This window comes from Ruditapes philippinarum, unplaced genomic scaffold (assembly GCF_026571515.1).
Source record: "Ruditapes philippinarum isolate M1 unplaced genomic scaffold, ASM2657151v2 ctg6163_1_1_1_1, whole genome shotgun sequence".
Taxonomy (NCBI): Eukaryota; Metazoa; Mollusca; class Bivalvia; order Venerida; family Veneridae; genus Ruditapes; species Ruditapes philippinarum.
The window spans coordinates 4597-32456 of NW_026860810.1; the positions used below are offsets into that span (position 1 = coordinate 4597).

The 27860-nt window shown below is 33.0% G+C and overlaps 1 protein-coding gene and 1 long non-coding RNA gene across 7 annotated transcripts; both read right to left on the reverse strand.

Moving 5' to 3' along the window:
- LOC132713450 (scavenger receptor cysteine-rich type 1 protein M130-like) lies at positions 1-25554 on the reverse strand. Of its 6 annotated transcripts, none has more exons than XM_060696060.1 (11): positions 25352-25554; positions 24696-24846; positions 23927-24117; positions 22081-22216; positions 21098-21252; positions 20357-20501; positions 20051-20229; positions 18543-18705; positions 2015-2187; positions 1432-1467; positions 1-311 (listed from the first exon to the last, which is right to left on the reverse strand). In XM_060696060.1, the coding sequence occupies exons 1-11, from the start codon at positions 25404-25406 to the stop codon at positions 307-309; spliced, it is 1389 nt and encodes a 462-aa protein (XP_060552043.1). In that variant the 5' UTR covers positions 25407-25554; the 3' UTR covers positions 1-306. The 6 variants fall into 6 exon arrangements, with proteins under 6 accessions (XP_060552043.1, XP_060552042.1, XP_060552041.1 ...); XM_060696059.1 differs by lacking the exons at positions 18543-18705; positions 20051-20229 and adding exons at positions 2578-2740; positions 4257-4435 and having other exon boundaries at positions 25352-25531; XM_060696058.1 differs by lacking the exons at positions 18543-18705; positions 20051-20229; positions 20357-20501; positions 21098-21252 and adding exons at positions 2578-2740; positions 4257-4435; positions 4564-4708; positions 5327-5481 and having other exon boundaries at positions 25352-25526.
- Positions 13091-16769, reverse strand: LOC132713454 (uncharacterized). Its single transcript, XR_009623451.1, has 2 exons — positions 14325-16769; positions 13091-13206 (listed from the first exon to the last, which is right to left on the reverse strand). It is a non-coding gene; the product is annotated as an uncharacterized LOC132713454 (long non-coding RNA).
- Positions 25555-27860: the final 2306 nt, after the last annotated feature.

A 27860-nucleotide genomic window follows, 5' to 3' on the forward strand; every position in this document is an offset into this window, starting at 1 on the left:
TGAATTTGTAAGTTTTTATTTTTTAGAACTGCCTATAAATATGGGAAGATTTATTGGAAACATTTTGATTTAAAGAATAAACGTTTAAAAATATTTATACAAGCTCGATTATGAAATAAGTTAATGTTTTTTGTTCACTTGCTGCCAATTCTTCAAACCTGATGTGTAATATTTGTCCAATGAATAAGAAAACCTTTAGATACTATTCTTTTATTTCTTTTTAAACAAAGAACTATTTCAACGTTGAATAAGTTTCATATGTAATTGTCATGTGTCGGTGTTTTTGATCTTTTACCCTCCTATACGTCAGCCTGAAAACATGAATGAATATAATGTAACTTCCCATATTTAAGAAAACATAAAATGTATCTAGATCTGAAATTGCTTCAAACAGTATAAACTAAAACATGAAATATTACAGTGGCAATAACAGTGCATGCACGATATAATACATACAGAAAAGAAAACCAATGCATTCTTGTACGTTTGCTAAGATATTTTAAACATTATATAATTTTAATCTTTTTTCAACAGCTTACCTTTTACAATATTTAGGTTTTGTGTTTTGGTCCATTTAATTGAAGATACATGTATTTTGTTATTTTAGATTGTCGGTCATAAATATTGTCAGTTGATAAACTTTAAAGTAGATATTGTTGTGCATTATGATATACAGAATTCGAACGCAATAGTTCCATATTTTGTACGGAAATAAATGATACTTATATAGGAGAAAGTAATTGCTATTATCTATGTAAAAGTTCATCTTTTAAAAACTGTTCTTTATATAGGATAAGGCTTTTGGTATCAAGCAAATTCCAACCCGGAATCAATATCAGATTTATTCTTTTGTAAACACCGAGATTTGTTTCCGCAAGAATCTGTTTATTTTGGTACCTACATAAAAATAGTATACTGTATTACAAGTGTATCTCGGACATCAAAATAAATATTTTTTTAAGTACATACATTCTTTCTAAGTGTTAAAAGACACGCGAAAGGGAAATTCCTAGCATAACAACACTATGTGTGAAGATGCTTTGATAAAACAACAACATGACTATAAAAATAAAGTCTGTTGTAAATCGTAGGGTTATAAATATATGTATTCTAATGGAAGAAACGTAATCCATTTATTATAATAATAAAATAAAGTAAATTATATGTCAGAAAAAAGGGACAAAATACAAAAAAGAAGAAGAAGAAAAGAAAAAAAAGACATATAAATCACTATGCAAGGCTGATAGGCGGGTATTCCCGACCCCTATCACGTCAGTGACGGGAAAAAATAATTAGGTTCCACCTTAACTTGGCGCCCGGTATGTGAAAAAGTAGATATTGTGAATGTTGAAAGATACTATGATATTGAAAGAATTTCAGCAAATTTTTGGTCAATAAAAGTAACAAAAGCTACCATACTTCATTACTAACCGGTAATGTGGGGCTCGTATCCGCTAACTCTTCTTCCTGATGATAGAAAATAAAAGAAACAACTTAAATAAAACATAGCATATTCATTGGGAATAATAAACCATCAAAGCATTTAATACTTTTGTCACTAAAATCAAGGCAAAGTTAAAAATAAATGTATGATTTTCAATCCAATTCTTCTAAAAACATACATCATAGGCAACATTTAATGTTTTATATACATGTTGGACCACACTCTATACAATGTCTTAACCATTTGAAAAAAGCAACATGCTTTGCAAAGGACCACCGTTATAGAGCTATGGAAGCTGGACATATGTAAAGTCTGGTTAAACTTTTCCTAATTATGTCCGGTGTCCTGCTGGGTTCCTTGCTGGTGGGTTTTTGTTTAGAGCAGCGTTCAGTGAGCGTCCCTTTCATCGTAAATCTTTGTTCTCAAATCTTTTCTTGTTTGTTGCTGACTATATATTTTTTATATCAAAACCGTTTATTATAAAAATGAAAAGTACCTTTAGGACAAATACGACAAGTCCATGGTTTACAAATAAAGTTTGATAAGGTTTGATTGAAATAATAATCTTACCACTGCATCGTACTCTAAGATGGAAGGGGTGTTCGTACGCCATAGGCGACGATCCTTTATTAAACTTGCACTGCTGTAAACTACTTTCGTTGCCTGTACATTTCAAGAAAGACATCCAGAAAAGGTCATGTTTCCGACCATGGTTTTCATCGGAAAGCACAGAACCCTGTCCACTACAACGATTAGATTAGATCATAAAGTAACTGTAAATATTTTGGAAAGTTTTTATATTATACTGATAATTACTGTTCCACGAGATCATTTTTAAAAACAGGCAAACTTCCAAACCTCCTGATGTGTAGATATAATCTTTTAGGGTTGCATTACATAGTCTTAGCCAAGACAAAAAATGTAGCCATTTTGGGTTTCAGTGAATATGTCATAACTTAAGACCAAAATGTTAAGACAACTTTAATGTCTTTGTAGCAATGTAGATTTTGTATTTTCATTTAATTTTCAAAATACCTAAAAACTCTACACTTAAAATGTTTTACTTATTAACTTATTATTCGTTTCGCTGTTCTTGTTTTCGTGTTTATCTAATTTACAAGAAAATATTTTACCTGTATCCCATCTCTCTACAGACAACCTTGGCAGCATTATCCGTATCATTATGGGTCATGCCTTGCGTTGCTATGTAACCCCATCTACCGTTGATAAGGAGTTCGACACGCCCCTCATTTTGGTATACGCCCCCTGTGAGTCGCATCTGAGTCACATCGAACCCTATTCAAAAATAGGTTATAACAAAGCAAAAGTGTAAAATAGAAACATCATTCCCTGCTGTGAAAAGAAGAAGTAATGAAAATATATTCAAATATAGCTTGTAAAAATTGTTTAAAAATCATGAAGTTCATGAAGTATGGATTTGAGGTTTTCAAGTACTTGATGGCCAGAATCTGCCACAGAATGTATGCTGACAACAAAAACCCATGTGATTTGAAAACAACCACACATTTAAAGCAACGAGGCCATGTTTTGACAGGTAAATAAAGTTAGTTCCATATTCCGTTTTCCTTATTCCTTTTTCCAATATTTTTCGAATATCCTTATTAAGATTTGAAAAAGGAATAAGGAACCAGTTCTTTATTCCTTCTCCGAATAATTCCTTTTTCAGATAAGGAATAGGGAACTACATCCTGATTCCTTCTTCGTATCTAAATAAGGAACAGGAGAATAATTGAGCCGCGTCACGACAAAACCAACATAATGGGTTTGCGACCAGCATGGATCCAGACCAGCCTGCGCATCCGCGCAGTCTGATCAGGATCCATGCTGTTCGCTTACAAACCCTATAACAAGTAGCGAAACTGATAGCGAACAGCATGGATCCATGCTGATCGCAAACCCTTGGTTTTGTCATGACGCGGCTCAATTATTTATTTTAAAAATATTAACGGTTGATCAGCAAACTAGAACCACACTGAAAAAGGAACAGAAGAGACAGCAACTGCACTAACTTTTTTCTTATAAATCTGCATTAGAATTGCAAAATTCAATCTTCAAAATCATTGCAAAAAATCAGCCGCATTTTGAAAACATGTTCAAGTCGAACAAGGACTAAGGAATCAGTTCCTGATTACTTATTTAATTTCGAAAAAGGATCTGAAGAAGATCCGCAAAGAAAGAAAGACAGCATTTGCAATTATTTCTGATAAACCTGAATTAGAATTGCAAGAATCAATCATCAAGATCATTAAATAACGTATCTGCATTAAAATATTTTGAATCAATGTTCAAGTCGAATAAGGAAAAAGGAACCCGTTCCTTTATTCCTTATTTAACTCCGAATTAGAAACAGAAGAAGATATCAAAGGAAGTATTCAGTTGCAATTATTTCTGATAAATCTGCATTAGAATTGCAAGGATCATTCTTTAAAGTCATTGCATAAAGCATCTAAATAAAAATATTTTGAAAAAAGTTGAATGAGGAATAAGGCGCGCATTAAGATGACAAACTATACCAAATAGCTTTGTATGAAGTAAATTGTGTAAAAACTGTAAGAAAGTGATAATTATCATTTTCTTTAAATGACTCTTTCACCATTTCCTATAAAAAAAGCCTCATGATCTTTAAGGACTGCCCGTCGATATGTATTTTTTAAAAGTTGGTTCATTTTGACTTTTGGTCGGTAAAATATGAAAAAAAAACAAGATCAACAAGGAAGGGCGGCGTTCAATGAAAGCAACCCCCAAAACACTTGTTTGATTGTACTTCTTATTCTTGCATTTATATACTCACCAAAACAGTACAACCATGTCCCCCTTTTGTACGTATGCTGTATCGATGGCACTGTCGAGAAACGAGAATGCCTACATTCCATTACGTTTGTTTCGTTCCCTAAACAATGCAAAGAACTAAGCCACGCCTTTCTGCCATAGGTCTGCAATAAGTTACCTGTAGTACCGAATCCAACGTTACTAAAATGAAACAAGATTGTCTATATAGCAATATCGACATGACATACATTTTCAAAAAAAAATGTATATCACAAAAAAAATATTATTTCAATTTTTTTTTCTTTAAATCTTGACAATAATTATATTACCCAAGATTAAATCTGTTACAAAGATAAGATGCTGTTTTGTCATTAAATCGAAATCCTGGATTCCCGACCATACCCCAAGACCCGTTGTGGAAAACTTCAACAGGACCCTCGTCTGTATATTGATTCATCCTTGCCAATCGAACAGCTAAATTAAAAAAGTATATATTAGAATAATTATGCTCAAACAACGAACGAACGAACGAACGAACGAACGAACGAACGAACCTTGCCTCTTTTATACTACTACAGTGCAAGTCAGATTACAAATATGTTAGGTTTTCAACTCTACACACATTATGGTAACACAATTTGTATACATACATGTAATGACATTTAAAACTAGCAATTTTTAATAAAGGGCCGCAATAAACTACTAAAACGTATTTTGTGCATTCTAATATTAAAGATCCTGAAACTCAATCTTTTTATGGTTTTATATCATAAATATAATGCTCAAATGTAGATTTATCAATATTGCACGTTCCAAAAAGCATTATTTGTAAAGATAATACCGAATTTACATTTCATGTTAATAAAGAGAGGTAATTAGAAATTTATTTTCTTTCAATTATTTTAGAAGCATTATTATATACATATATAAAATTTCACTTCAGTGTGGTAACATTACAACCTTAATTACAACATACTGGATCTTTAACATTAGATAAATTCTGTTAGAATTTCCTAAAATTCAATAAATTTCTGAAAGTTTTTTTAACCCAAAGATAAGCAAAACATAACATTTATTAAAAATATGATTTACCTTTGCACGTGACAGTTGCCGCAAAAATACATTGAGAGAATAAACTTTGAGAGCGGTCACACTCGGACAACGAATATTCACAGCCAGTGCACGATAATTTTTTCCTGTATAAAGGATACGCTCCAGGTTCTTTTCTATTTATACTTATTGCTCCACTGAAATAGTATTATATGTTTATTATCCCACTGAAATGTGATATGCTTATTGCCCCACTGAAATAGTATAAAATATAAATGACCCCTCTGAAAAAGTATAATATGCTTATTAAACAACTGAAATAGTATCCTAGTAATATATTTATTATCCCAATGAAATAGTATAATTTGCTTATTACCCCACTGAAATAGTATAATATGTTTATTACCCCATTGAAATAGTATGATATATTTATATTCCCACTGAAATAGTATAATATGTCTATTATCCAACTGAAATAGTATATGTTTATTAACCCCCTTGAAATAGTATAATTTGCGTATTACCCAACTGAAATAGTATAAGTAATAGAAAGAGCATCGAAACACGAGGCTATCTGATTTGTACGAGGGGGCGTAGCCCCCGAGTATTAATCAGATTGCCGAGTGTTTTGAATTTCTTTCTCTTTTGTAGAATAGTCAAACATAAAAACACATTCCCTGTTGTCACAATATGAAACCCCAGCAAAAAGGAACCAATAAACGAACATTTGAATATGATATTTCTGTCGCTTTCCCTTTCTCTGCTGTCACAATATGTAAACCCCAGCAAAAATGAGCCAATCAATGGGCATGCTGTGGAGTGCGGGTAACTAATACCTGTACTCCAGTTAACGCACTGTGCATGTTTATGTATACGATTTAGCTCTGACACGTTTTCAACAGAAAGGTCCCCAAACTTTGATACAATATATTTATTACCTCAATGATCAGGATATACCCCTAAGGTAAAAATCATCCCTTGTTGGGAAATGATAAGGGAGAGAAGGCATGGAATTTATTTTCTTACTCGTATCCTAGGTGGTTGCAGACAACATTTGCAGCATTCATGTCTACGCCGTCATAACACAGGGAATACTTGTTACCGTCTAGCGATGCCTCTATAAGCCCACTGTTTGGCGTTGGACCACCTGTTATTCGGGCATCTAAATGGCAGACAAAATCATATTTAAATATAATTTTTCGCGATTCTTTTTATGTATGAAATTTGAATTCAATTACTTAAATAAACTGAAACGTTTTCAAAAATACACCGGCAGGACTGTTATATAGAATGCTCCAATGACCATAATGATTTGCCAATTCGATTTTTGTGCAAGCCGCCAAACAATGACACACATTAATGGCAAGAGTGTATAACTTCACCAAACTCTTTTAACGAAATTCAATATTTGTAATGCATCGTGAAAAATAAAAAATAAAACAAGTGTTATTATTCGTTTTCCTGTATGGTCACTGGAAACCATTTGAGCCGTGTCACGACAAAACCAACGTAATGCGTTTGCGACCAGCATGGATCCAGACCAGCCTGCGCATCTATTAATCTTGTAATTAATTTATTCAGAGCCTTGAAGATAAACTGCAAGACAAGTTCAACGATACATTAAAACATATGATACCGTCCTTACCAACACAAAACAACCGTGTTCCGTGTCTATAGCCCCAATCTGTGTTGTTTGTGTAGCTATCTATGTTCCATTTGTTTGGAAAATGGCATTGGTCTAAAACTGTTTCATTACCATAACACTCTAGACCGTATGTCCATCCTACCCCACCATAGTTGTCTATGGAAGTCCATCCGGAACTGTATCCAAAGTCGCTGTTAATATTGTATACAGTTCATTAGCCTTTTTGCTCACATTCATGTTAATATAATTTTAGAAAAAAGTTGATTTCATACAAGTCATATGTTTAACCATACATAACAATGCCACAGTCTGCTTTATCTTTTTAAGATATGTATTTTATCTGTCTTGTAAAAAACAGCATAAACGTAATTTTCAATTTATACTAATTGAGGTTGATAAAAGTAAGATGTAATAAATTTATCACAAGTCATGCCTCTTTTTTAATTTATACTCATTGAGATTGATACCAGTAAAATTTCACAAAGTTATTACATGCCTGTGTGGTTTTGGCCACTCCGTATAAACGGTACACATATTTTTGCGTGACGTCATATGCGTTATATATATGCACATGGTATAGACACGCGTTTTTAAGTGTTTCCCAAAACCATGGCAATGAAAACAATTTTGATTGTTAGGTTTATGTTCTTTATTTGGATATGTGATATTATATTCAGTTTCAATTTTATTTATTGATCGCCAGAGGCTCCCCAAATACATTGTACATGTAGTACTTATATATTTCAATCTGATCAGCAAATGTGAGAACGAGACTTAATCAAAATATATATGTAAAATTCACATTCGTTACTATAAATCAAATATACCTTAACCCTAATGTCTTGCACAACAATGCAGCCGTCTCATCTGTAAATCTGTAAGCAGGACTGCCTATAAGTCCCCACGTGTTCTCGTGATATACTTCTACAAAACCTTCATTTCCTCGTGCATTAACCGGCCATAATCGTACTTCAAGACCTGTTTAAAAAAATATTTCTCACTTAGTATGAGCTTAGTCAGTAATATGAGCCGCGTCATGGCAAAACCAACATAATTGGTTTGCGACCAGCATGGATCCAGACCAGCCTGCGCATCCGCGCAGTCTGATCAGGATCCATGCTGTTCGCTATCAGTTTCTCTACTTGTAATAGAGTTGGTAAGCGAACAGCATGGATCCTGATGAGACTGCGCGCATGCAAACCCATTATGTTGGTTTTGTCGTGACGCGGCTCATTTGACTAAAGTCTTGTGTTAACAGCGCTGCTATATTTCAGAAGTTTTAAAATGTCTTAAAATATAAATAAAAAAAAACAAAAAACAAAAAAAAAAAATAAAATAAAATAAACCAAAACCGGATGAAATTTAGTAGCGCGATTTGTGACGTAGGGAAACCAATTCAGCTATTTAGTTATGTTAAAACCTCTTTTTTTCCATTTTATTCTTTCATATATCTTTTGTAAAACTGTTTTTTTTTTTGAAAAACATAAGGTTGATCTTAGTACAATAAAGTAGCTTACACAAGGGTACAGTTCATCTCAGGAAAACTATCCACCTTGTTAAGCCCAGACATAGGCACATGGGGCACAAAAAATATGCGTTTCAATATTTAAATAAACAAACATTAAAGTGAAAGAACCTACCTGATAAGTAGCCAAAGTTTATCAAAATAATACCTAGACAATAACACAGTCTCATTTCAATAATCGTTAAGAATAAAGGTGAATAGACGAATTTTAATTTCGATATGCGCTCAGTATATCCAATATTCATTAACGATATCTTATTATTGTAGGTTTAACTGTTATAAATCAACTGTTTTTAAACAGGTATACAACTCATTATATAAGTTTTAAATATCCGCGTTGTGGTTTAAAACAACAAATTATTTACTTAAGAACGGATCATAATTTTTATCGTTCTATGACATCATTTAATTGTTATTGCTTTTTCTTCAGGCCTTACATATACAAAAAATAAACAAATAAAACAATACAGTAGCAAATATGTTTTGAAAGAGAGCTAATTTTGAATTTTCTATCAAATAATTTCTCATTTATCAAAACCTTTTCCTTTGACAAGAAATGATTTATCATAATAACTTTATTTTGTAGCATTTTGTAACATATTAAGACTCTCTCAAATTCTGCACGATACACTGATAAATTTATGAACTTTACTTAAAGTTGCTACCGGTTATTTATTTTCATTACATTACAAAAATAAAGGAGGTCCCGGCAGTTTTGAAACATATAATTTCCACTTTAAAAGTGTGTTTTGAAGTAACATCCGATGGACATATTAATATATCACATAACTCATGAAATATCTTCTTTATCTAGAAAGATAATATGATATAGCTTTCTTTGATTTTCAGGTTTTTCTGCCCATGCACTTTGTGATAAGCATGTATTTGAAACTGAAGTAACATTATCATTTTACAAATCAATTTGGACGTTATTAAAAAATACAGTTTTATTTTCATTTGCCATGTTATTCAGGGTCAGTGGGATTCTTTTGCATAGATTAACGAATGCTCATAAGGAAATAGAAATATTTGGATAACCCTCGTAGTAAGATCTCTAATGTTTCTCTTATCTTTTATTTGTTTATTTTAAAGATTTATATGTATAGCACTCTCTTTTTAATTAATGTAAAGTATAAAAGTAAAAAGATGAAATTAAATTTTCAAATGCACTCAAAAACACCACTATTTATTAACATTATTTTATTAACATAGTCGTAATTGTCATAAATTACAATTATTCAAAATAGATAACTCATTAATGCGGCTAAAGATACGTATCCGTTTTGTGGTGGGTTAAACAACAAACTGTCAATTATATCATTAATTAAAAATCGGATAGAATTTTTTATTTCACTATGACATCATTTGATGAATTACAACATGTTAAAATAAAACAATACATATAAAACACACAATGTAACTGCTGAAAGAAAAACAAGAGGGCCATGATGGCCCTAGATCGCTCACCTGACTTATCAAACTCATCCAAACAATTACCTAGACAAGCATTCTGACCAAGTCTCATGACAGGTGAGTCAAAAATGTGACCACTACAGTGTTAACAAGGATTATCCATATTTGAGCAGTGCGACCTAGTTTTTTACCCAGGTGACACATATTCAAACTTGACCTAGAAATCATCAAAACAAACTTTCAGACCAATTTCCAGGATACTTGGATCAAAACAGTAGCAACTAGAGTGTTAACAAGATTATTCTATTTTTAGCTCCGGTGACCTAGTTCCACATGCAATTTCGAACTCACCCAAGCAATTACCTAGACAAGCATCCTGACCAAGTTTGATGATAATTGAGTCGAAAATGTGACCACTAGAATGTTAACAAGGTTTTTCCATATTTGGGCGGTGTGACCTAGTTTTTCATCCAAGATGACCCATGTTCGAACTTGACTTAGAAATCATCAAAACAAACTTTCAGACCAATTAACAGAATATTTGGATCACAACAGAAGCCACTAGAGTGTTAACAAGATTTTTCTATTTTTAGCTCTGGTGACCTACTTTTTCACCCGAGATGACCCATGTTCAATTTATTCCCAGCAATGACCTAGACAAGTTTCCTGACCAAGTTTGATGACAATTGAGTCAAAATTGTGACCACTAGAGTGTTAACAAGGTTTTTCTATTTTTAGCTCCTATGACCTAGTTTTTCATCCGAGATGACCCATGTTCGAACTCATCCGAGCTATCACCAAGACAAGCATCTTGATCAAGTTTGATGGAGATTGATGCAAAAATGTGACCGCTAGAGTGTTAACAAGGTTTTTCTATTTTTTGCTCCGGTGACCTTTTTTTCATCCGAGATGACCCATGTTCGAACTCATCCGAGCTATCACCTAGACAAGCATCTTGACCAAGTTTGATGATGATTGATGCAAAAATGTGACCGCTAGAGTGTTAACAAGGTTTTTCTATTTTTAGCTCCGGTGACCTACTTTTTCATCCGAGATGACCCATGTTCGAACTCATCCGAGCTATCAACTAGAGAAGCATCCTGACCAAGTTTGATGATGATTGGGTCAAAAATGTGACCACTAGAGTGTTCACAAGGTTTTTCTATTTTTAGCTCCTGTGACCTAGTTTTTCATCAGAGATGACCCATGTTCGAACTCATCCAAGCAATTGACTAGACAAGCATTCTGACCAAGATTGATGATGATTGGTTCAAAAATGTGACCGCTAGAGTGTTCACAAGGTTTTTCTATTTATAGCTCCTGTGACCTAGATTTTCATCGGAGATGACCCATGTTCGAACTCATCCAAGCAATTGACTAAAAAAAGCATCCTGACAAAGTTTGATGATGATTGGTTCAAAAATGTGACCGCTAGAGTGTTCACAAGCAATTGTGGACGTACGACGGTCGACGGACATTCACCGATCCTAATAGCTCACCCTGAGCAAGCTCAGGTGAGCTAAAAAGTTATTTGCTATAAAAAATAACATAATTCCTAAAATCGCTGCCTTTGGAAATACATGAGTTTCATAAAACTTGTACTGCAATCTTTAATATGATGTTTACATATTTAGAATATCTTTGTTTTTATTTGTACACGATGCATTCACAAAATATAATCTACCTTTACTGAACGTAAAGAATGACCGGTTATTAATATCATATCACTTGTTTTCATATTTTTTAACGCTTTTTAGTAAAAAAAAAAAATTATAGAAATAAAAAATTCCCGACATATTGCCCCCCTTAAACGTATACCATGATCAAAAGGGTAAGGCGCCCTTCAGGACGGGAAAATTTTTTTTTAAAGAAAAAAGCCATAAAAAGACCTTTCAACATCATTTTTATAAAAGAGGGGTTAAAATTTTCCGATCCTTGAAGACCCGTGGGGGACGACTTTGGGTTGTTGTATGGGCATGCCCGGGTTTTTTCTTTGGTAATATCTTTTTTTTTTCTTGTTCGAGGGGCTCCAATTTCCATTTCAATACTGTGAATTACCGGAAAATTATGAATTTTAATTTGACTTTTTTCTCTCACTAGCCCCACAACAATTCATTTGATGTTTAATGTTTTCTGGCCCCTTAAATTAAGTATTTTTTAAAAACCCTTGAAAATATAAAAAAAGAAACGGGACTCTTTGTCAGTTGAAAAAAACGGAAAAAATTTTAGAACAAACCACTAGGGTTTCCCCAATGGCAAACAATGTATTCTTTTTGAACCTTTTACACTTTTTTAAATAATTTCCCCCGGTCTACAAAAACTTTTCCCATGCTTAAATTTTGGTTTTTATATAAAAACAATAGAAATGAAAAACCAAAAACGGGTATCCTTTTTCCCCATTTTTTTTAAGTTCGCTGGGAAAAAAATCATAAAATAAATTTTTTTGAAAAATTTTTAAATTTTTAACATTTTTTATCTTCTTTTCATTCCATGTTTATAACAGAAATATTGCAATTTTGCAAAACATGAACGTTTCGAAAACGTTTTATATGCAGTAAATATGGGGGATTTATTCCCCTCCACTTTGTTTGCAAATAATAACCTAGGGGCAGTTTCGCCAAAGTACACATTTAATTTCTATACTCGACATTTTTTACCAGATATTTATATACCAGAACAACAGGTGTCCAGCCATAAAAAGTTGCCCCGTACTTTACTTCAGTGTTGTTATATTTTCTGGTCCTTCAGGGTCATTGAGTCTAGCACTTTTAAGTGTTGAGAATTGAGTACCGTTCAAGCCGGTTCAGGGGGCGTGAGGGATGTTGCTCTTTTTTCATTATCCCCCATGTACAGACTCTATCAAACCAAGTCTGCAATTTTCATGTAATTCTGCTGTTATTAATGCTTCCGAGGGATCTCGTTTTTACAAGATATCCTTCTTAATATAGAAAAGGTGATGTGAGTGCTTCAAGAAAAAAATTAGATTGATCAACTGACAATTCTGACACTGATAAGAATAATCTTAAACTGCTGAATGTGAAAGTTTTTATTTTTTAGAACTGCCTATCAATATGGGAAGAATTATTGGAAACATTTTGATTTAAAGAATAAACGTTTGAAAATATTTATACAAGCTCGATTATGAAATAAGTTGTTTTTTGTTCATTTGCTGCCAAATATTCAAACCTGATTTGTAATATTTGTCCAATGAATAAGAAAAACCTTAGATACTATTATTTTATTTCCTTTTGAACGAAGAACTATTTCAACGGTAAATAAGTTTCAGATGTAAATGTCATGTGTCGGTGTTTTTGATCTTTAACCCTCCTATACGTCAGCCTGAAAATATGAAAGAATGTAATGTAACTTCCCATATTTAAGAAAACATAAAATTTATCTAGATCTGAGATTGCTTCAAACAGTATAAACTAAAACATGAAATATTACAGTGGCAATAACTGCATGCACAATATAAATCATACAGAAAAGAAAACCAATGCATTTGTGTACGTTTGCTAAGATATTTTAAACATTATATTAATCTTTTTCAACAGCTTACCTTTTACAATATTTAGGTTTTGTGTTTTGGTCCATTTAATTGAAGATACTAGTATTTTGTTATTGTCGGTCATAAATATTGTCAGTTGCTAGACTTTAAAGTAGATATTGTTGTGCATTATGATATACAGAATTCGAACGCAATTGTAACATATTTTGTACGGAAATAAATGATACTAATATGGGAGAAAGTAATTTATCTCTGTAAAAGTTAATCTTTTATAAACTGTTCTTTCAGATTGAAAATAAAACTCTCGAAAACTGGGCTTTTGGTATCAAGCGAATTCCAAGAAATTCCAACCCGGAATCAATATCAGATTTATTCTTTTGTAAATACCGAGATTCGTTTCCGCAAGAATTTATTTCGGTACCTACATAAAAATAGTATACTTTATTACAAGTGTATTTCGGACTTCAAAAGAAATATTTTTTTAAGTACATACATTCTTTCAAAGAAGTGAAAAGAAACGCGAACGGGAAAATTCTAAATCAAGCATAACAACACTATGTGTGAAGATGCTTTGAAGAAACAACAACCTGACTATGAAAATAAAGCCTGTTGTAAATTGTAGGATTATAAATACATTTATTCTAATAGAAGAAACGTAATCCAATTATAATAATCATATAATCAAGTAAATATTGTCAAAGAAAAGAGACAAAATACAAAAGAAGAAGAAGAAAAAAACATATAAATCAGTATGCAAGGCTGATAGGCAAGTGCTCCACGACACCTATCATGTCAGTGACGGGTAAATATTAATAAGATTAGCTCTAAACAGGGCGCCCGGAATGTAAAAATGTAGATATTGTAGTTATTTAAAAGTTATTGAGAAATAATATGAAATTGAAAACAATCAGCAATTTTCTGGTCAATAAAAATAACAAAAGTCACCTACTTCTATACTAACCGGAAATATTGGGCTCGTATCCGATACCTTTTCTACCTGATGACAGAAAATAAAGGAAACAACACAAATAAAACATAATCAATTGAAACAACAAACCATCAAATCATTTTAATAATTTGGTCACTAAATTCAAGGCAAAGCTAGAAAATAATGTATGAGTTTCAAGTCAATTCTTCTAAAAACATACATCATACGACAACTTTTTACGTTTTTATATAATACCACACTCCATGCGACAATGTTAAACTTTTTATATAGGAATATGGAAACAAAGTGATCCCTCGGAAGCATAAATCACAACAAAATAACATAAGAATTGCAGACTCGGTTTGATTGAGTCTGTACATGAGGAATAATGATTAAGTGCAACATCCCTCACGCCCCCTAGCACAGGCTTAAGCGGTACTCAATACTCAACACTTAATAGTGTTTGCATCAATGATCCCGAAGGACCAGAAAAATATAACAACACTGAAATGAAGTACGGGGCAAATTTTTACAGCTGCCAGACGGCACTCGACACCTGCTGTTGTGAAGTATAAGAATCTGGAAATAAGGTGATCCCATAAGAATTGCAGACTCGGTTTGATTGAGTCTGTACATGAGGAATAATGATTAAGTGCAACATCCCTCAAGCCCCCTAGCACCAGCTTGAGCGGTACTCAATTCGCTTGAGCGGTACTCAATTCGCGGTACTAAAATTCTCAATACTAAATAGTGTTGGCATCAATGATCCCGAAGGACCAGAAAAATATAGCAACACTGAAGTGAAATACGGGGCAGCTTTTTACAACTGCCAGACGGCACTTGACACCTGCTGTTGTGAAGTATAAGAATCTGGAAACAAAGTGATCACTCGGAAGCATTAATCACAACAAGATTACATAAGAATTACATAAGGACCACACTCTATACAATGTCTCAACCATTTGATAAAAGCTACGTTGCTTCGCAAAGTGCCATCGTTATAGAGCTATGTAGGAGCACATTTGTCTCGGAACACATTTGTCTCACGAGGTGGGACCGATGTGCTGGTAAAAATTCATATTTGCGACAAATTGAAAATTAGACAGATGTGTTCGACACACAATAGAAAAGACACTCGAAGCACATTTGTCTCATATTCTTCAGGTAATAATTATGTCCGTCCGTATACCGTCTCTAAGCCATGTTCTATGTTTTCTGTATTTTAGGTCACTTCCAAACAGATATGTGGTGAGTCCATGCTTATCATTATTAATTGCGACACGTTTCTTTCCGATGCTAAAAATATTATAAATGATTTAAGAAATATTCTAAGCAACAACAAGGTATTATCCACGGTGGCATGAAAGGGACATATGATTTATTTATTTATTACGTGCGCACGCGATAATTATTACGTACGCACGCGAATACGTATTCCGCATTTGGACCCTGGACAGACTTCCTCGCATGAATAGTTCGACGCCCGGAGTGAGTGTCAACCTACAGCTTTATGGGGCAAGTGTTTTGTTTTAAATTACTCTGCCACGGAGGCCCCAACATGATCTAAGTGAAAATGAGAAGACCATCCCGCACGTATTTTGTCTTCACCAGAAATATATAGAAATATATATACATATAATATCGCCATTTTCCGAGAATTGCTGCTTTCAGATCCGCCATTGAAAAAGCACTTACAACGTGCATGAGTTCCAAAAAGGATCCGGATAATGCCATTATTATGGAATATCGGGTCTCACAGAATCGGGCAAAAAGCGACATTCCGACGAGACACGAAGGGAGGCACGATATTATAACACGAGATCTCGCAATGTCAAAGTATCCCGTCCCGAGAGATTTCATGGTAGAATATCGTGCCTCGCTTCATGTTTTGCCGGAAATTTGCATTCGTGTCTCTCGGTAAAATATATCGTGCATTACTTCGTGCCTGTGCTTCTAAAAGACCTGACTTTTGTAAAGGAACCAACGTGGGCGGCATCTGGCCTTGTCGCGTAATGGTGGACAGGCTATTCAACACTACCTTTTAACTCTGCATGGCCATAGACGTCTAAATTTAAGCTGTTTTCTGTTTAAATTTCACCATGGATATGCTTTTGACATTTTAGTAGCAAAAATGCGAGCAAACGATGTATTTGATAAAGTGAATTTTAATTTTAGTATTGTTGGTTCTTCCACGTCACAGCAGTGCAATTTTAAGTAATTTTATAGTAACAAGTGTGACGCTAGAAATTTTGCTTAGAAGATACATGACCCCTACTTTTCTCACTCTAACCCTAATCATAGCTGTATAAAATGAAATAAGTATTTGTTCTGTAAAATGGGTCTAGCTATGTTTTGTAGCTCTTTGAAAAATGTCAGTTTTATATATTAGGGAATTCTATTTAGCGGTATATTGCCTCAAAGGATTTTCTTGTCTCGCGTAAGTTTCATAAAAAGCATTAGCAAACCTATTGATGATTAAATTTGACATCGGGTAATACGGCGAAATCATTTTTGACGTGGGAAAATATGTGACAAATTATTAATAAAAAATGACACGAGAAAAATGTGCTTTCTTGTCCCTTAAAAAAACATGAACAAATGTGCGTTAATGACCCTTTGTCACACAAATGAGTGTTTTGGGGTAGACAATTGGGGTCCCATTTATCTCATGTTGGACAAATGCGACCGCATCGGTCTTACGTAAGACAAATGTGCTCCGAGACAAATGTGCTCCTACAGAGTTATGAATGCTGGACATATGTAGAGTCTGGCCCAACTTCTCCTATTTATGTCCGGTGACCCACTGGGTTCCTTTCTGGTGGTCCTGTGTTTCTGGCTTTTGTCGGGAGTAGCATTCAGTGAACGTCTTTTTCATTGTAAATCTTTGTTCTCCAGTCTTTTCTTGTTTGTTGCTGGACTATTATATTTTTTATTCAAAAAACCGTTTTTTTTTAAAAATTAAAAATTACCTATAGGACAAATCGACAAGTCCCATTGGGTAAACAAATAAAGTCGATAAAGGGTTTTAATTGAAAAATAATTTACCACGCGATCGTACTTAAGTGGGTAGGGGGGTTTCGTACGTCATTAGGCAGCCCCGATCCTTTATAAAAAACCAGCCACTGCTTGCTAAACTTCTTTCGTTGCCGTTGCAATTTTTAGATAAAGACAAAACCAGAAAAAAGGTCAATGTTTCCGACCATGGTTTCCATCGGAAAGCACCGAACCCTGTCCACTACAACGATAAGATCATATCATAAAGTAACTGTTTGGAAAGTATTTATATTAAACAGATAATTACAGTTCCATATGATCATAATTTAAAAGGGGCAAACCTCCAACCCTCCTGATGTGTAGATTTAATCTTCTAGGGTTGCTTTACATAGTCTTTGTCTGAAATCAGTCTAAAGACCAAAACTGTGACCATTTTGTGTTTCAAAGAATATGTCATAACTTAAGATCCATATGTTATGACATCTTTAATGTCTTTGTAGCAATGTTGATGCACATTAACATACTGAATTTAAAATGATCTTAAGTTGGTATTATGTCCCAAGGCTTATGATACACATTGGACTTTCTATGAAACGCATCCAAAAACTAAAATATAAGAAATATATGCAAACATTGTTTGATAAGTATTTCCCGCCCTGTGAAATGTTTGAACGCATCTTGAAAAACATAACAGGCTTTGCTATATTTATCACTAAATCATATGAATGTTTAATTACAAAATTTGGATAACAGATTTAACAGAATAGTTTCGCTTAAGCTGGATCTAGATGGCCGACATGGACGGTAGCTTTCACATATACCATAAACAAGGTCAAACAAACCGAGCCTGCATGAGTGTTCATTAGGGATTCCGTTTCCCTGGTTTCACTGCCTCGACGCTTACAATAAAAGGAAAAACAGACTCACAAAAGAACACCAAACAAAGAAAGACCTTGCAGTTCCAAACATGTTTTTCTTATTTCTAAAAAAGTGCAATCAACTTTAATTCCTCGAGTTTTTCCCATTTCTCTGAACATTAAAATCATGAGGGAAGTGGTCTTTTTGACATGAACATTCTTATTAGGTTTCTATAATAATCAACCGTTAGTACATTTTGTACTTTCATTTAATGTTCAGAATACCTAAAAATCTACACTTTAAATGTTTCATTTATTAACTAATTCTTCTTTTCGTTGTTTTTTTTGTTTTTTTCGTGTTTATCTGATTTATAAGAAATTGTTTTACCTGTACCCCATCTCTCTACAGATAACCTTGGCAGCATTATCTGTCTCCATATTGGCTATGCCATGTGTTGCTATGTAACCCCATCTACCGTTGATAAGGAGTTCGACACGCCCCTCATTTTGGTTTACGCCCCCTGTGAGTCGCATCTGAGTCACATCGAACCCTATTCAAAAATAGGTTATAACAAAGCAAATGTGTAAAATAGAAACATCATTCCCTGCTGTGAAAAGAAGAAGTAATGAAAATATATTCAAATATAGCTTGTAAAAAAATGTTTAAAAATCATGAATATCATGAAGTATGGATTTGAGGTTTTCAAGTACTTGATTGGCCAAAAACTGCCATAGAATGTATGCTGACAAAAAAAACCCATGTGATTTGAAAAAACCCCAAACATTTAAAGCAACGAGGCCATGTTTTGGCAAGTAAATAAAGTAAGTTCCTTATTCTGTTTTCTTTATTTCTTTTTCAAATATTTTTCGAATTTCCTTATTAGATTTGAAAAAGGAATAAGGAACCAGTTTTTTTTCCTTCTTCGAATAATTCCTTTTTCAGATAAGGAATAGGCAACCAGATCCTGATTCCTTCTTCATATCTAAATAAGGAACAGGAGAATAATTATTTATATTAAAACTATTTATGGTTGATCAGCAAACTAGAACCACACTGAAACCCTGAAAAAGGAACAGAAGAGACAGCAACTGCACTAACGTTTTACTTATAAATCTGCATTAGAATGGGCAAAAATAAATCTTTAAAATCATTGCAAAAAATCCAGCCGAAATTTTGAAGACATGTTCAAGTCGAACAAGGACTAAGGAATCAGTTCCTGATTACTTATTTAATTTCGAAAAAGGAATTGAAGAAGATCCGCAAAGATAAAAAGTACAGCATTTGCAATTATTTCTGATAAACCTGAATTAGAATTGCAATAATCAATCATCAAGATCATTAAATAACGTATCTGCATTAAAATATTTTGAATCAATTTCAAGTTGAATAAGGAAAAAGGAACCCGTTCCTTTATTCCTTATTTAACTCCGAATTAGAAAAACAAAAGGAGATACACAAAGGAAGTCAATCAGTTGCAATTATTCTGATTTAAATTTTAGAATTGCAAGGATCATTTTTAAAGTCTTGCATAAAGCATCTAAATAAAAATATTTTGAAAAAAGTTGAAATGAGGAAATAAGGCGCGCATTAAGATGACAAAACTATACCAAATAGCTTTTTTATGAAGTAAAAATTGTGTAAAAAAACTGTAAAGAAAAGTGATAATTATCTTTTCTTTAAAATTACTCTTTCATCATTTCCTATAAAAAAAGCCTCATGATCTTTAAGGACTGTCCATCGATATGTCTTTTTAAAAAGTTGGTTCATTTTGACTTTTGGTCGGTAAAATATGAGAAAAAAAAAACAAGATCAACAAGGAAGGGCGTAATTAAATGAAAGCAACACCCAAAACACTTGTTTGATTGTACTTCTTATTCTTGCATTTATATACTCACCAAAACAGTACAACCATGTCCCCCTTTTGTACGTATGCTGTAACGATGGCACAGTCGAGAAACGAGAATGGCTACATTCCATAACTTCTTTTTCGTTCCCTAAACAAGACAAAGAACTAAGCCACGCCTTTCTGCCATAGGTCTGCAATAAGTTACCTGTTGTACTGAATCCAACGTTACTAAAATGAAACAAAACTGTTTGTATAGCAATAACGACATGGCATACATTTTTTAAATAAATGTATATCACAAAAAAATTTATTATTTCAACATTTTTTCTTTGAATCTTGACAATAATTATATTACCCCAGATTAAATCTGTTACATAGATAAGATGCTGTTTCGTCATTAAATCTAAATCCTGGATCCCCGATCATACCCCAAGACCCGTTGTGGAAAACTTCAACAGGACCCTCGTCTGTATACCGATTCATCCTTGCCAATCGAACAGCTAAATTAAAAAATTATATATTAGAATAATTATGCTCAAACAAACGAATAAACAAACAAACAAACCTTGCATCTTTTATACTACTACAGTGCAAGTCTTGGAACAAATATGTAATGGCATTTAAAAAGTTGCAATTTTCTATAAAGGGCGGCAATCAACTTGACCTGTTATAGGGAATGCAGCTTCAAAATCATAGTTGGTGCATTCTAATATTAAAGATCCTGTAACTCAATTTTTTATGGTTTTATATCATAAATATAATGCTCAAATGAAGATTTATCAATATTGCAAGTTCCAAAAAGCATTATTTGTAAAGATATTACCGAATTTACATTTCATGTTAATAAAGAGAGGGAATAAGAAATTTATTTCCTTTCAATTAGAATGCTTTAAAATTATTTTAGAAGCATTATTATATACATATATAAAATTTCACTTCAGTGTGGTAACATATCAACCTTAATTACAACATACAGAATCTTTAACATTAGATAAAGTCTGTTAGAATTTCCTAAAGTTCAATAAATTTCTGAAGGTTTTTTTTACCCAAAGGTAAGCAAAATAATAATATAACATTCGTTAAAAAATTGATTCACCTTTGCACGTGACAGTTGCAGCAAAAATACATTTAGAGGTCAAACTTTGAGAGCGGTCACACTCGGACAACGAATATTCACAACCAGTGCACGATAATTTTTTCCTGTATAAAGGATACACACCAGGTTCTTTTCTTTTTATACTTATTGCTCCACTGAAATAGTATTATATGTTTATTATCCCACTGAAATGTGCTATGCTTATTGACCCACTGAAAAAGTATAAAATATAAATTACCCCTCTGAAAAAGTATAATATGCTCATTAAACAACTGAAATAGTATCCTAGTAATATATTAATTATCCCAATGAAATAGTATAATTTGCTTATTACCCCACTGAAAATAGTATAATATGTTTATTACCCCACTGAAATAGTATCAAATATATTTATATTCCCCACTGAATAATATTATAATATGTCTATATATCCAACTGAAAATAGTATATGTTTATTAACCCCCTTGAAAATAGTATAATTTACGTATAGTATAAGTAATAGAAAGATCATCGAAACACGAGGCTATCTGATTTGTACGAGGGGGGGTAGCCCCCGAGTAATTAATCAGAATTGCCGAGTGTTTTGATGTTCTTTTCTCTTTTGTATCATAGTCAAACATAAAAAACACGTTCCCTGTTGTCACAAAATGAAACCCCGACAGAAAGGAACGAATAAACGAACATCTGAATATGATATTTCTGTCGCTTTCCCTTTCTCTGCTGTCACAATATGTAAACCCCAGCAAAAATGAGCCAATCAATGGGCATGCTCTGGAGTGCGGGTAGCTAATACCTGCACTACAGTTAACGCACTGTGCATGAATATGTCTACGATTTAACTCTGACACATTTTCAACAGAAATGTCCCCAAACTTTGATACAATATATTTATTACCTCAATAATCAGGTTATATCCCTAAGGTAAAAATCACCCCTTGTTGGGAAATGATGAGGGAGAGAAGGCATGTGATTTATTTTCTTACTCGTATCCTAATTGGTTACACACAACATTTGCAGCATTCATGTCTACGCCGTCATAACACAGAGAGTACGTGTTACCATCTAACGATGCCTCTATAAGCCCACTGTTTTGTGTCGGACCACCAGTTATCTGGGCATCTAAATGGGATACAAAATCATATTTAAATATACTTTTTCGCGATTCTTTTTATGTATGAAATTTGAATTCAATTACTTAAATAAACTGAAACGTTTTCAAAATACACCGGCTGGACTGTTATAAAGAATGCTACACCATAACAATGACAATTATGATATGCAAATCCGATTCAAACAGTCCGTCAAACAGTAACACACATAAATGGCAAGAGTGTATAACATTATTTAACCGTTTTAACGAAATTCAATATTTGTAATGCATCGTGAAAAATAAAAAAATATATAAGTGTTAATATTCGTTTTCCTGTATGGTCACTGGAAACCACTTGTAACAAGTTTACAAGCAATGATTGTTTTCGCACTTTTTCAGAAATACACGTTACTGCGATCTATTTTTACCAATCTAATTGCAATAGAATATTCATAAAGACTCATCATTTTATAATTGTAAATTAAATAATCTATTAATCTTGTAATTAAATTATACAGATCCTTGAAGATAAACTGCAAGACAACCAGTGACGTACCTACCGATACGCCAACACGCTCGGGCGTATAAAAAGAAAAAAATTTCGAAAAAAAAAATCAAAAATGAAATCATTAATTTGGGCGAAGATCAATCAACATATTCGTAGCTGCTAATTGATACTACAGGTACTACAGAATATGCGTTACCTTTTTATGCACAATCAAAACTTTAATTATGAAGAAAGGGAGTAAAAATATGATATGTGGAATTTTCTCTTTTTTCAGCTTGAGTTAAGCGTTATAATGCTAATAATAAACCTCGTCAAAATCCAAAAAGGATAAGAAATTGCCCAATATATTACAATCATTGTTTTCAGAAGAATCGAATCAGTGAAAAGTAAACATTTATTTCATTTTTTACATCTAGATCTATATGCAAAATAAAGATCTTGTTTGCAACTTGGCGTTTGCAGCACAATGGAAGGGAGTGAGTTAGTTATATGGAATGTCTTTTTATATTTTACATTGTAACTATAAATCAGTAAATTATTTTTAAGTTAGTAATATATATACACTTCGTAATGAAATAACTTAAATATTTCGAATGGAAATTGAAAGACTAGAGTTGAGAACAAAAATGTTGAAGAAAATATTTATTGTCTACAACATTGACATAATACGCATTAAAAGATTTTTTAAGGAAGCTAAATGATCGTGCGATACTACATTTTAGGTGCGAATACGATAAAATCTCGTTACACTAAACATTTAAGCTGTTGTGTTTGTATTAAAGTCATACAGATCATTTTTAAAACATATTTTCCTTGATTATATCTCACGTTAAGTTATGGTGAAACAAAAGAAAAAAAACAAAGAAAAAACTAAACTTGTTTCAAAAAGAAATAAACCCCATCTTTTTTACAAGAGAGATACCTGGCTATGTTTTGTTTTTCTTAAAGCAAATAACTTTGAACTATTTAAAACAGTGTACACGTTATACTTCGTGCTATTTCTCTTACATTCAATATATGTACTTGATGTTATTTTCATACATACAGATAAAGACAATAGTAGTACAATTAGCTTGAATATCCCCTTTATCCTTAGTTATAGCTCACAGCTTTATTTGATATATAAGTCTCTGGCGATCCTTCGGCCAAAAAAAGGCACTCGGCGTACACTTATAATAAGCCGAGGTACGCCCCTGACAACGATACATTAAACATATGATAACGTACTTACCTACACAAAACAACCGTGTACCGTGTCTATAGCCCCAGTATGTTTTGTTTGTGTAGCTATCTAGTTTCCATTTGTATGGAAAATGGCATTGGTCTAAAACTGTTTCGTTACCATAACACTCTAGACCGTATGTCCATGCTACTCCACCATAGTTGTCTATGGAAGTCCATCCGGAACTGTATCCAAAGTCGCTGTTAATATTGTATACAGTTCAATAGCCTTTTGCTCACATTCATGTTTATATAATTATAGACAAAAGTTGATTTCATACAAGTCATATGTTTAACCATACATAACAATGCCACAGTCTGCTTTATCTATTTAAGATATGTATTTTATCTGTCTTGTCAAAAACAGCATAACCTATTTTTCAATATATACACATTGAGATTGATACCAGTAAAATTTCACAAAGTTATCACATGCCTGTGTGGTTTTGGCCACTCCGTATAAACGATATGGCAAGGGCGTGCACATATTTTTACGTGACGTCATATGCGTTATATATATGCACATGGTATAGACACGCGTTTTTAAGTGTTTCCCAAAACCATGGCAATGAAAAACAATTTTGATTGTTAGGTTTATGTTCTTTATTTGGATATGTGATATTATATTCATATAGTTTCAATACTATTTATTGATCGCCAGAGGCTCGCCAAATACATTTTGGTACTTATATATTTCAATTCGATCAGCAAATGTGAGAACGAGACTTAATCAAAATATCAATGTAATATTCAGATTCGTTACTATAAATCAGAGATACCTTATTCCTAATGTCTTGCACAACAATGCAGACGTCTCGTCTGAAAATCTGTATTCAGGACTGCCAATAAGTCCCCACGTGTCATCGTGATATACTTCCACAAAACCTTCATTTCCTCGTGCATTAACCGGCCATAATCGTACTTCAAGACCTGTTTAAAAATATTTCTCACTTAGTATGAGCTAAGTCAACAATATAATCGTACAGGAAACTTCATCGGCACCGTAGTCGAATTTGGAATGAAACAGAAAATTAAAAATCATTTGACTAAAGTCTTGTGTTAACAGCGCTGCTATTTTTCAGAATTTCTTAAAATATGAAGAAATAAAAGAAAAAAAGAACAAATAAAAATAAACCAAAACCGGAAGAAATTAAGTAGCGCGATTTGTTACGTAGGAAAACCAATTCAGCTATACAGTTATGTTAAAACCTCTTTTTTTCATTTTATTCTTTCATATATCTTTTGTAAAACTTAAAAAAAAATGTTTTTGAAAAACGTAAGGTTGATCTTAGTACAATAAAGTAGTTTTCACAAGGGTACAGTTCATCCTCAAGGAAAACTATCCACCTGGTTAAGCCCAGACATAGGCACATGGGGCACAAAAAAGATGCGTTTCCATATTTAAATTAACAAACATAAAAGTGAAAGAACCTACCTAATAAGTAGCCAAAGTTTATCAAAATAATACCTAGACAATAACACAGTCTCATCTCAATAATCGTTAAGAATTAAGGTGAATAGACGAATTTTAATTTCGAAATGCGCTCTATATATCCAATATTCATTAACGATATCTTACTATTGTAGGTTTAACTATTATATAGCAACTGTTTTTAAACAGGTACACACCTCATTATATAAGTTTTCAACATCCGCGTTGTGGTTTATAACAACAAATTAATAATACCCCGGTCACATATTCACGGAATACGTCCACGAAAGAGCCACGGATTAATTCCGGCATCGTCCGTAGCTACCCGTTCTGGTCAGTAGTATAACCGTAATCAATCGTACTTGACAATTTTTGAACATGCACAAAAATTTTCTACGGAAAAATCACCCGTAGCGATTCCCTGATAGTCCGTATTAAACCGTACTTATACTTACTGGTCCGTACAAAAACCGTACTAGTCCGTTCTGATTCGTAGTCCACCAACTTGTCAAGGATTTTCACGGTTTGGTACGGAGAACTACGTATTTGTACGATTACCATACGTATAAGCTACGGGTTTAATACGGATTAATACGGCATTGTCACGGACAGCTACGGTCGTAATACGTTGTACTACGGAGAGGCAAGGATTAGCACGGTCTTATACGGTTTATTACGTTGTAACACAAAACGGTACGGAATGGTACGGACCACTACTGTTTAGAACGGATAAATTAAGTATCATGTACTTTTTCAAGGGTATAAATACTACCTTCTTGTTAAAAACAGACATATTTGCGGGAACCATTTACTGACTGCACCTTTATATTGAAATGGCTCAGAATGCGGAGTCAGTGGTCGAGCTGCTTGATGACATGCATAGAGGTAAAAATATATCAGTATCGTACTACAATTCATAAGTAATAGAATAACGTTTAATGTTACATATTATACAAACATTGGATCGTGAAATTGGAGCAAATATGTACATTAAACGAGGTGTCTCATAAGCCTCGGACGCTGGCCCTTGAGTGATAATAAGATTAATTGCAAGCTTTTTACACATTTTTAAAACATAAACATTCACGATAATTAATGTAATTGTAAAATGGACAGTAAAATTTAGAATTAAAAGATCAACATTTTACATTAATGATTAAGTCCATATCTATTCAGGCAAGAGAAGACAGACGAGATGGTGGATAGGAGATGGGCTTTTACGAAGACCCCTTAATGTTTAGTATGAGGCTCTCATGGCCGAACTTGTTGAGGATTTTGCGTCCTTCAAGAAATTCACTTTAATCGGACCTGACATGTCTCGGGGATCGGATGCGATGAGGCCGAATCCTCTCCGCCAAAATCTATGAACTCTGCAATTCGGTCGCCCTAATTCCATAATGATGTAAGTCGTATTTTTACCATTTTGAGAAAATCGACTTCAAAGATTTAACAGGCTATATCTTCACACTTACTCAACCAATTTTAATATAAAAGACATCATAGTGTGCAGAATTATTTTAACTTTTACACTTTTAATTACGAAGAAGTTCCTGTAGATAGTTTTTTAAAAAATCAAAATAAAAGAAATGAAAAATCACTGAAAAATATATTTTATTGACAAAAATACAAGAACCAGAATGCTGTAATAAGTTACAGCAATGTGACCCTAAAATATCATTACATTTAGGAGTTACAACAGTGTGAAATAATGACTATTTTACTGTTTTATACTGATATTATATTAAATTTAGACGTAACTAGAAATTTAATGCTTTAACGAATAGTCTGGATCCACATTTATTTAGGCACCACAGAGCATGTAATGTGATCAGAGTCAAAACAGTAAATTTAGTCTTAAAAGTCAATAACAGAAATCCAGACAATGCGGTGTGAATAGACACGAACAGGCATTTTAAGGTTGAAATTGAACTCGGGCTTCATTATCTTATGACCATTTACATAAAATAGTAAGCCTTGCAAATGAACAAAAACAAATAAAGTATTACTGATTTTGTAAATGTATCACATTGAGTTAAACAAAACGAAATCAAAATTTAGAAACATCGTCATTGTATTGATATTTACCACATTAAAAAGCAAAACTTTTATCATATGATGTGCTATTTTCACATTAACACTGTACACTATAAAATATTTGGAATTCAGATTTAATTTTGGTTTCGTTTATTATATCATTAATTCATTCCAAATTCAATTTTGAATACCTGTTACTTGCATACAAACAGCATGTTGAACACAATTTGACTTACAAAACATACAAAAATGTTTGAAAGATGTAACTGCTTCAACTTTGAAAAACAACATCAACAATGAGTTCCTTTCTTTGAAACATGAAAAAGAATAAACCTATTTGTTTTACTTTTCTAAGAACAGCATTACTTAATGTTTTGTTTAAAAAAAGAGAAAAATATGAAACACAACTCAAAGCTCACAAATTTTCAAAGATGCTACAGATTTGGATATGGTGTTTCAATGAACTACTGTACTTCAA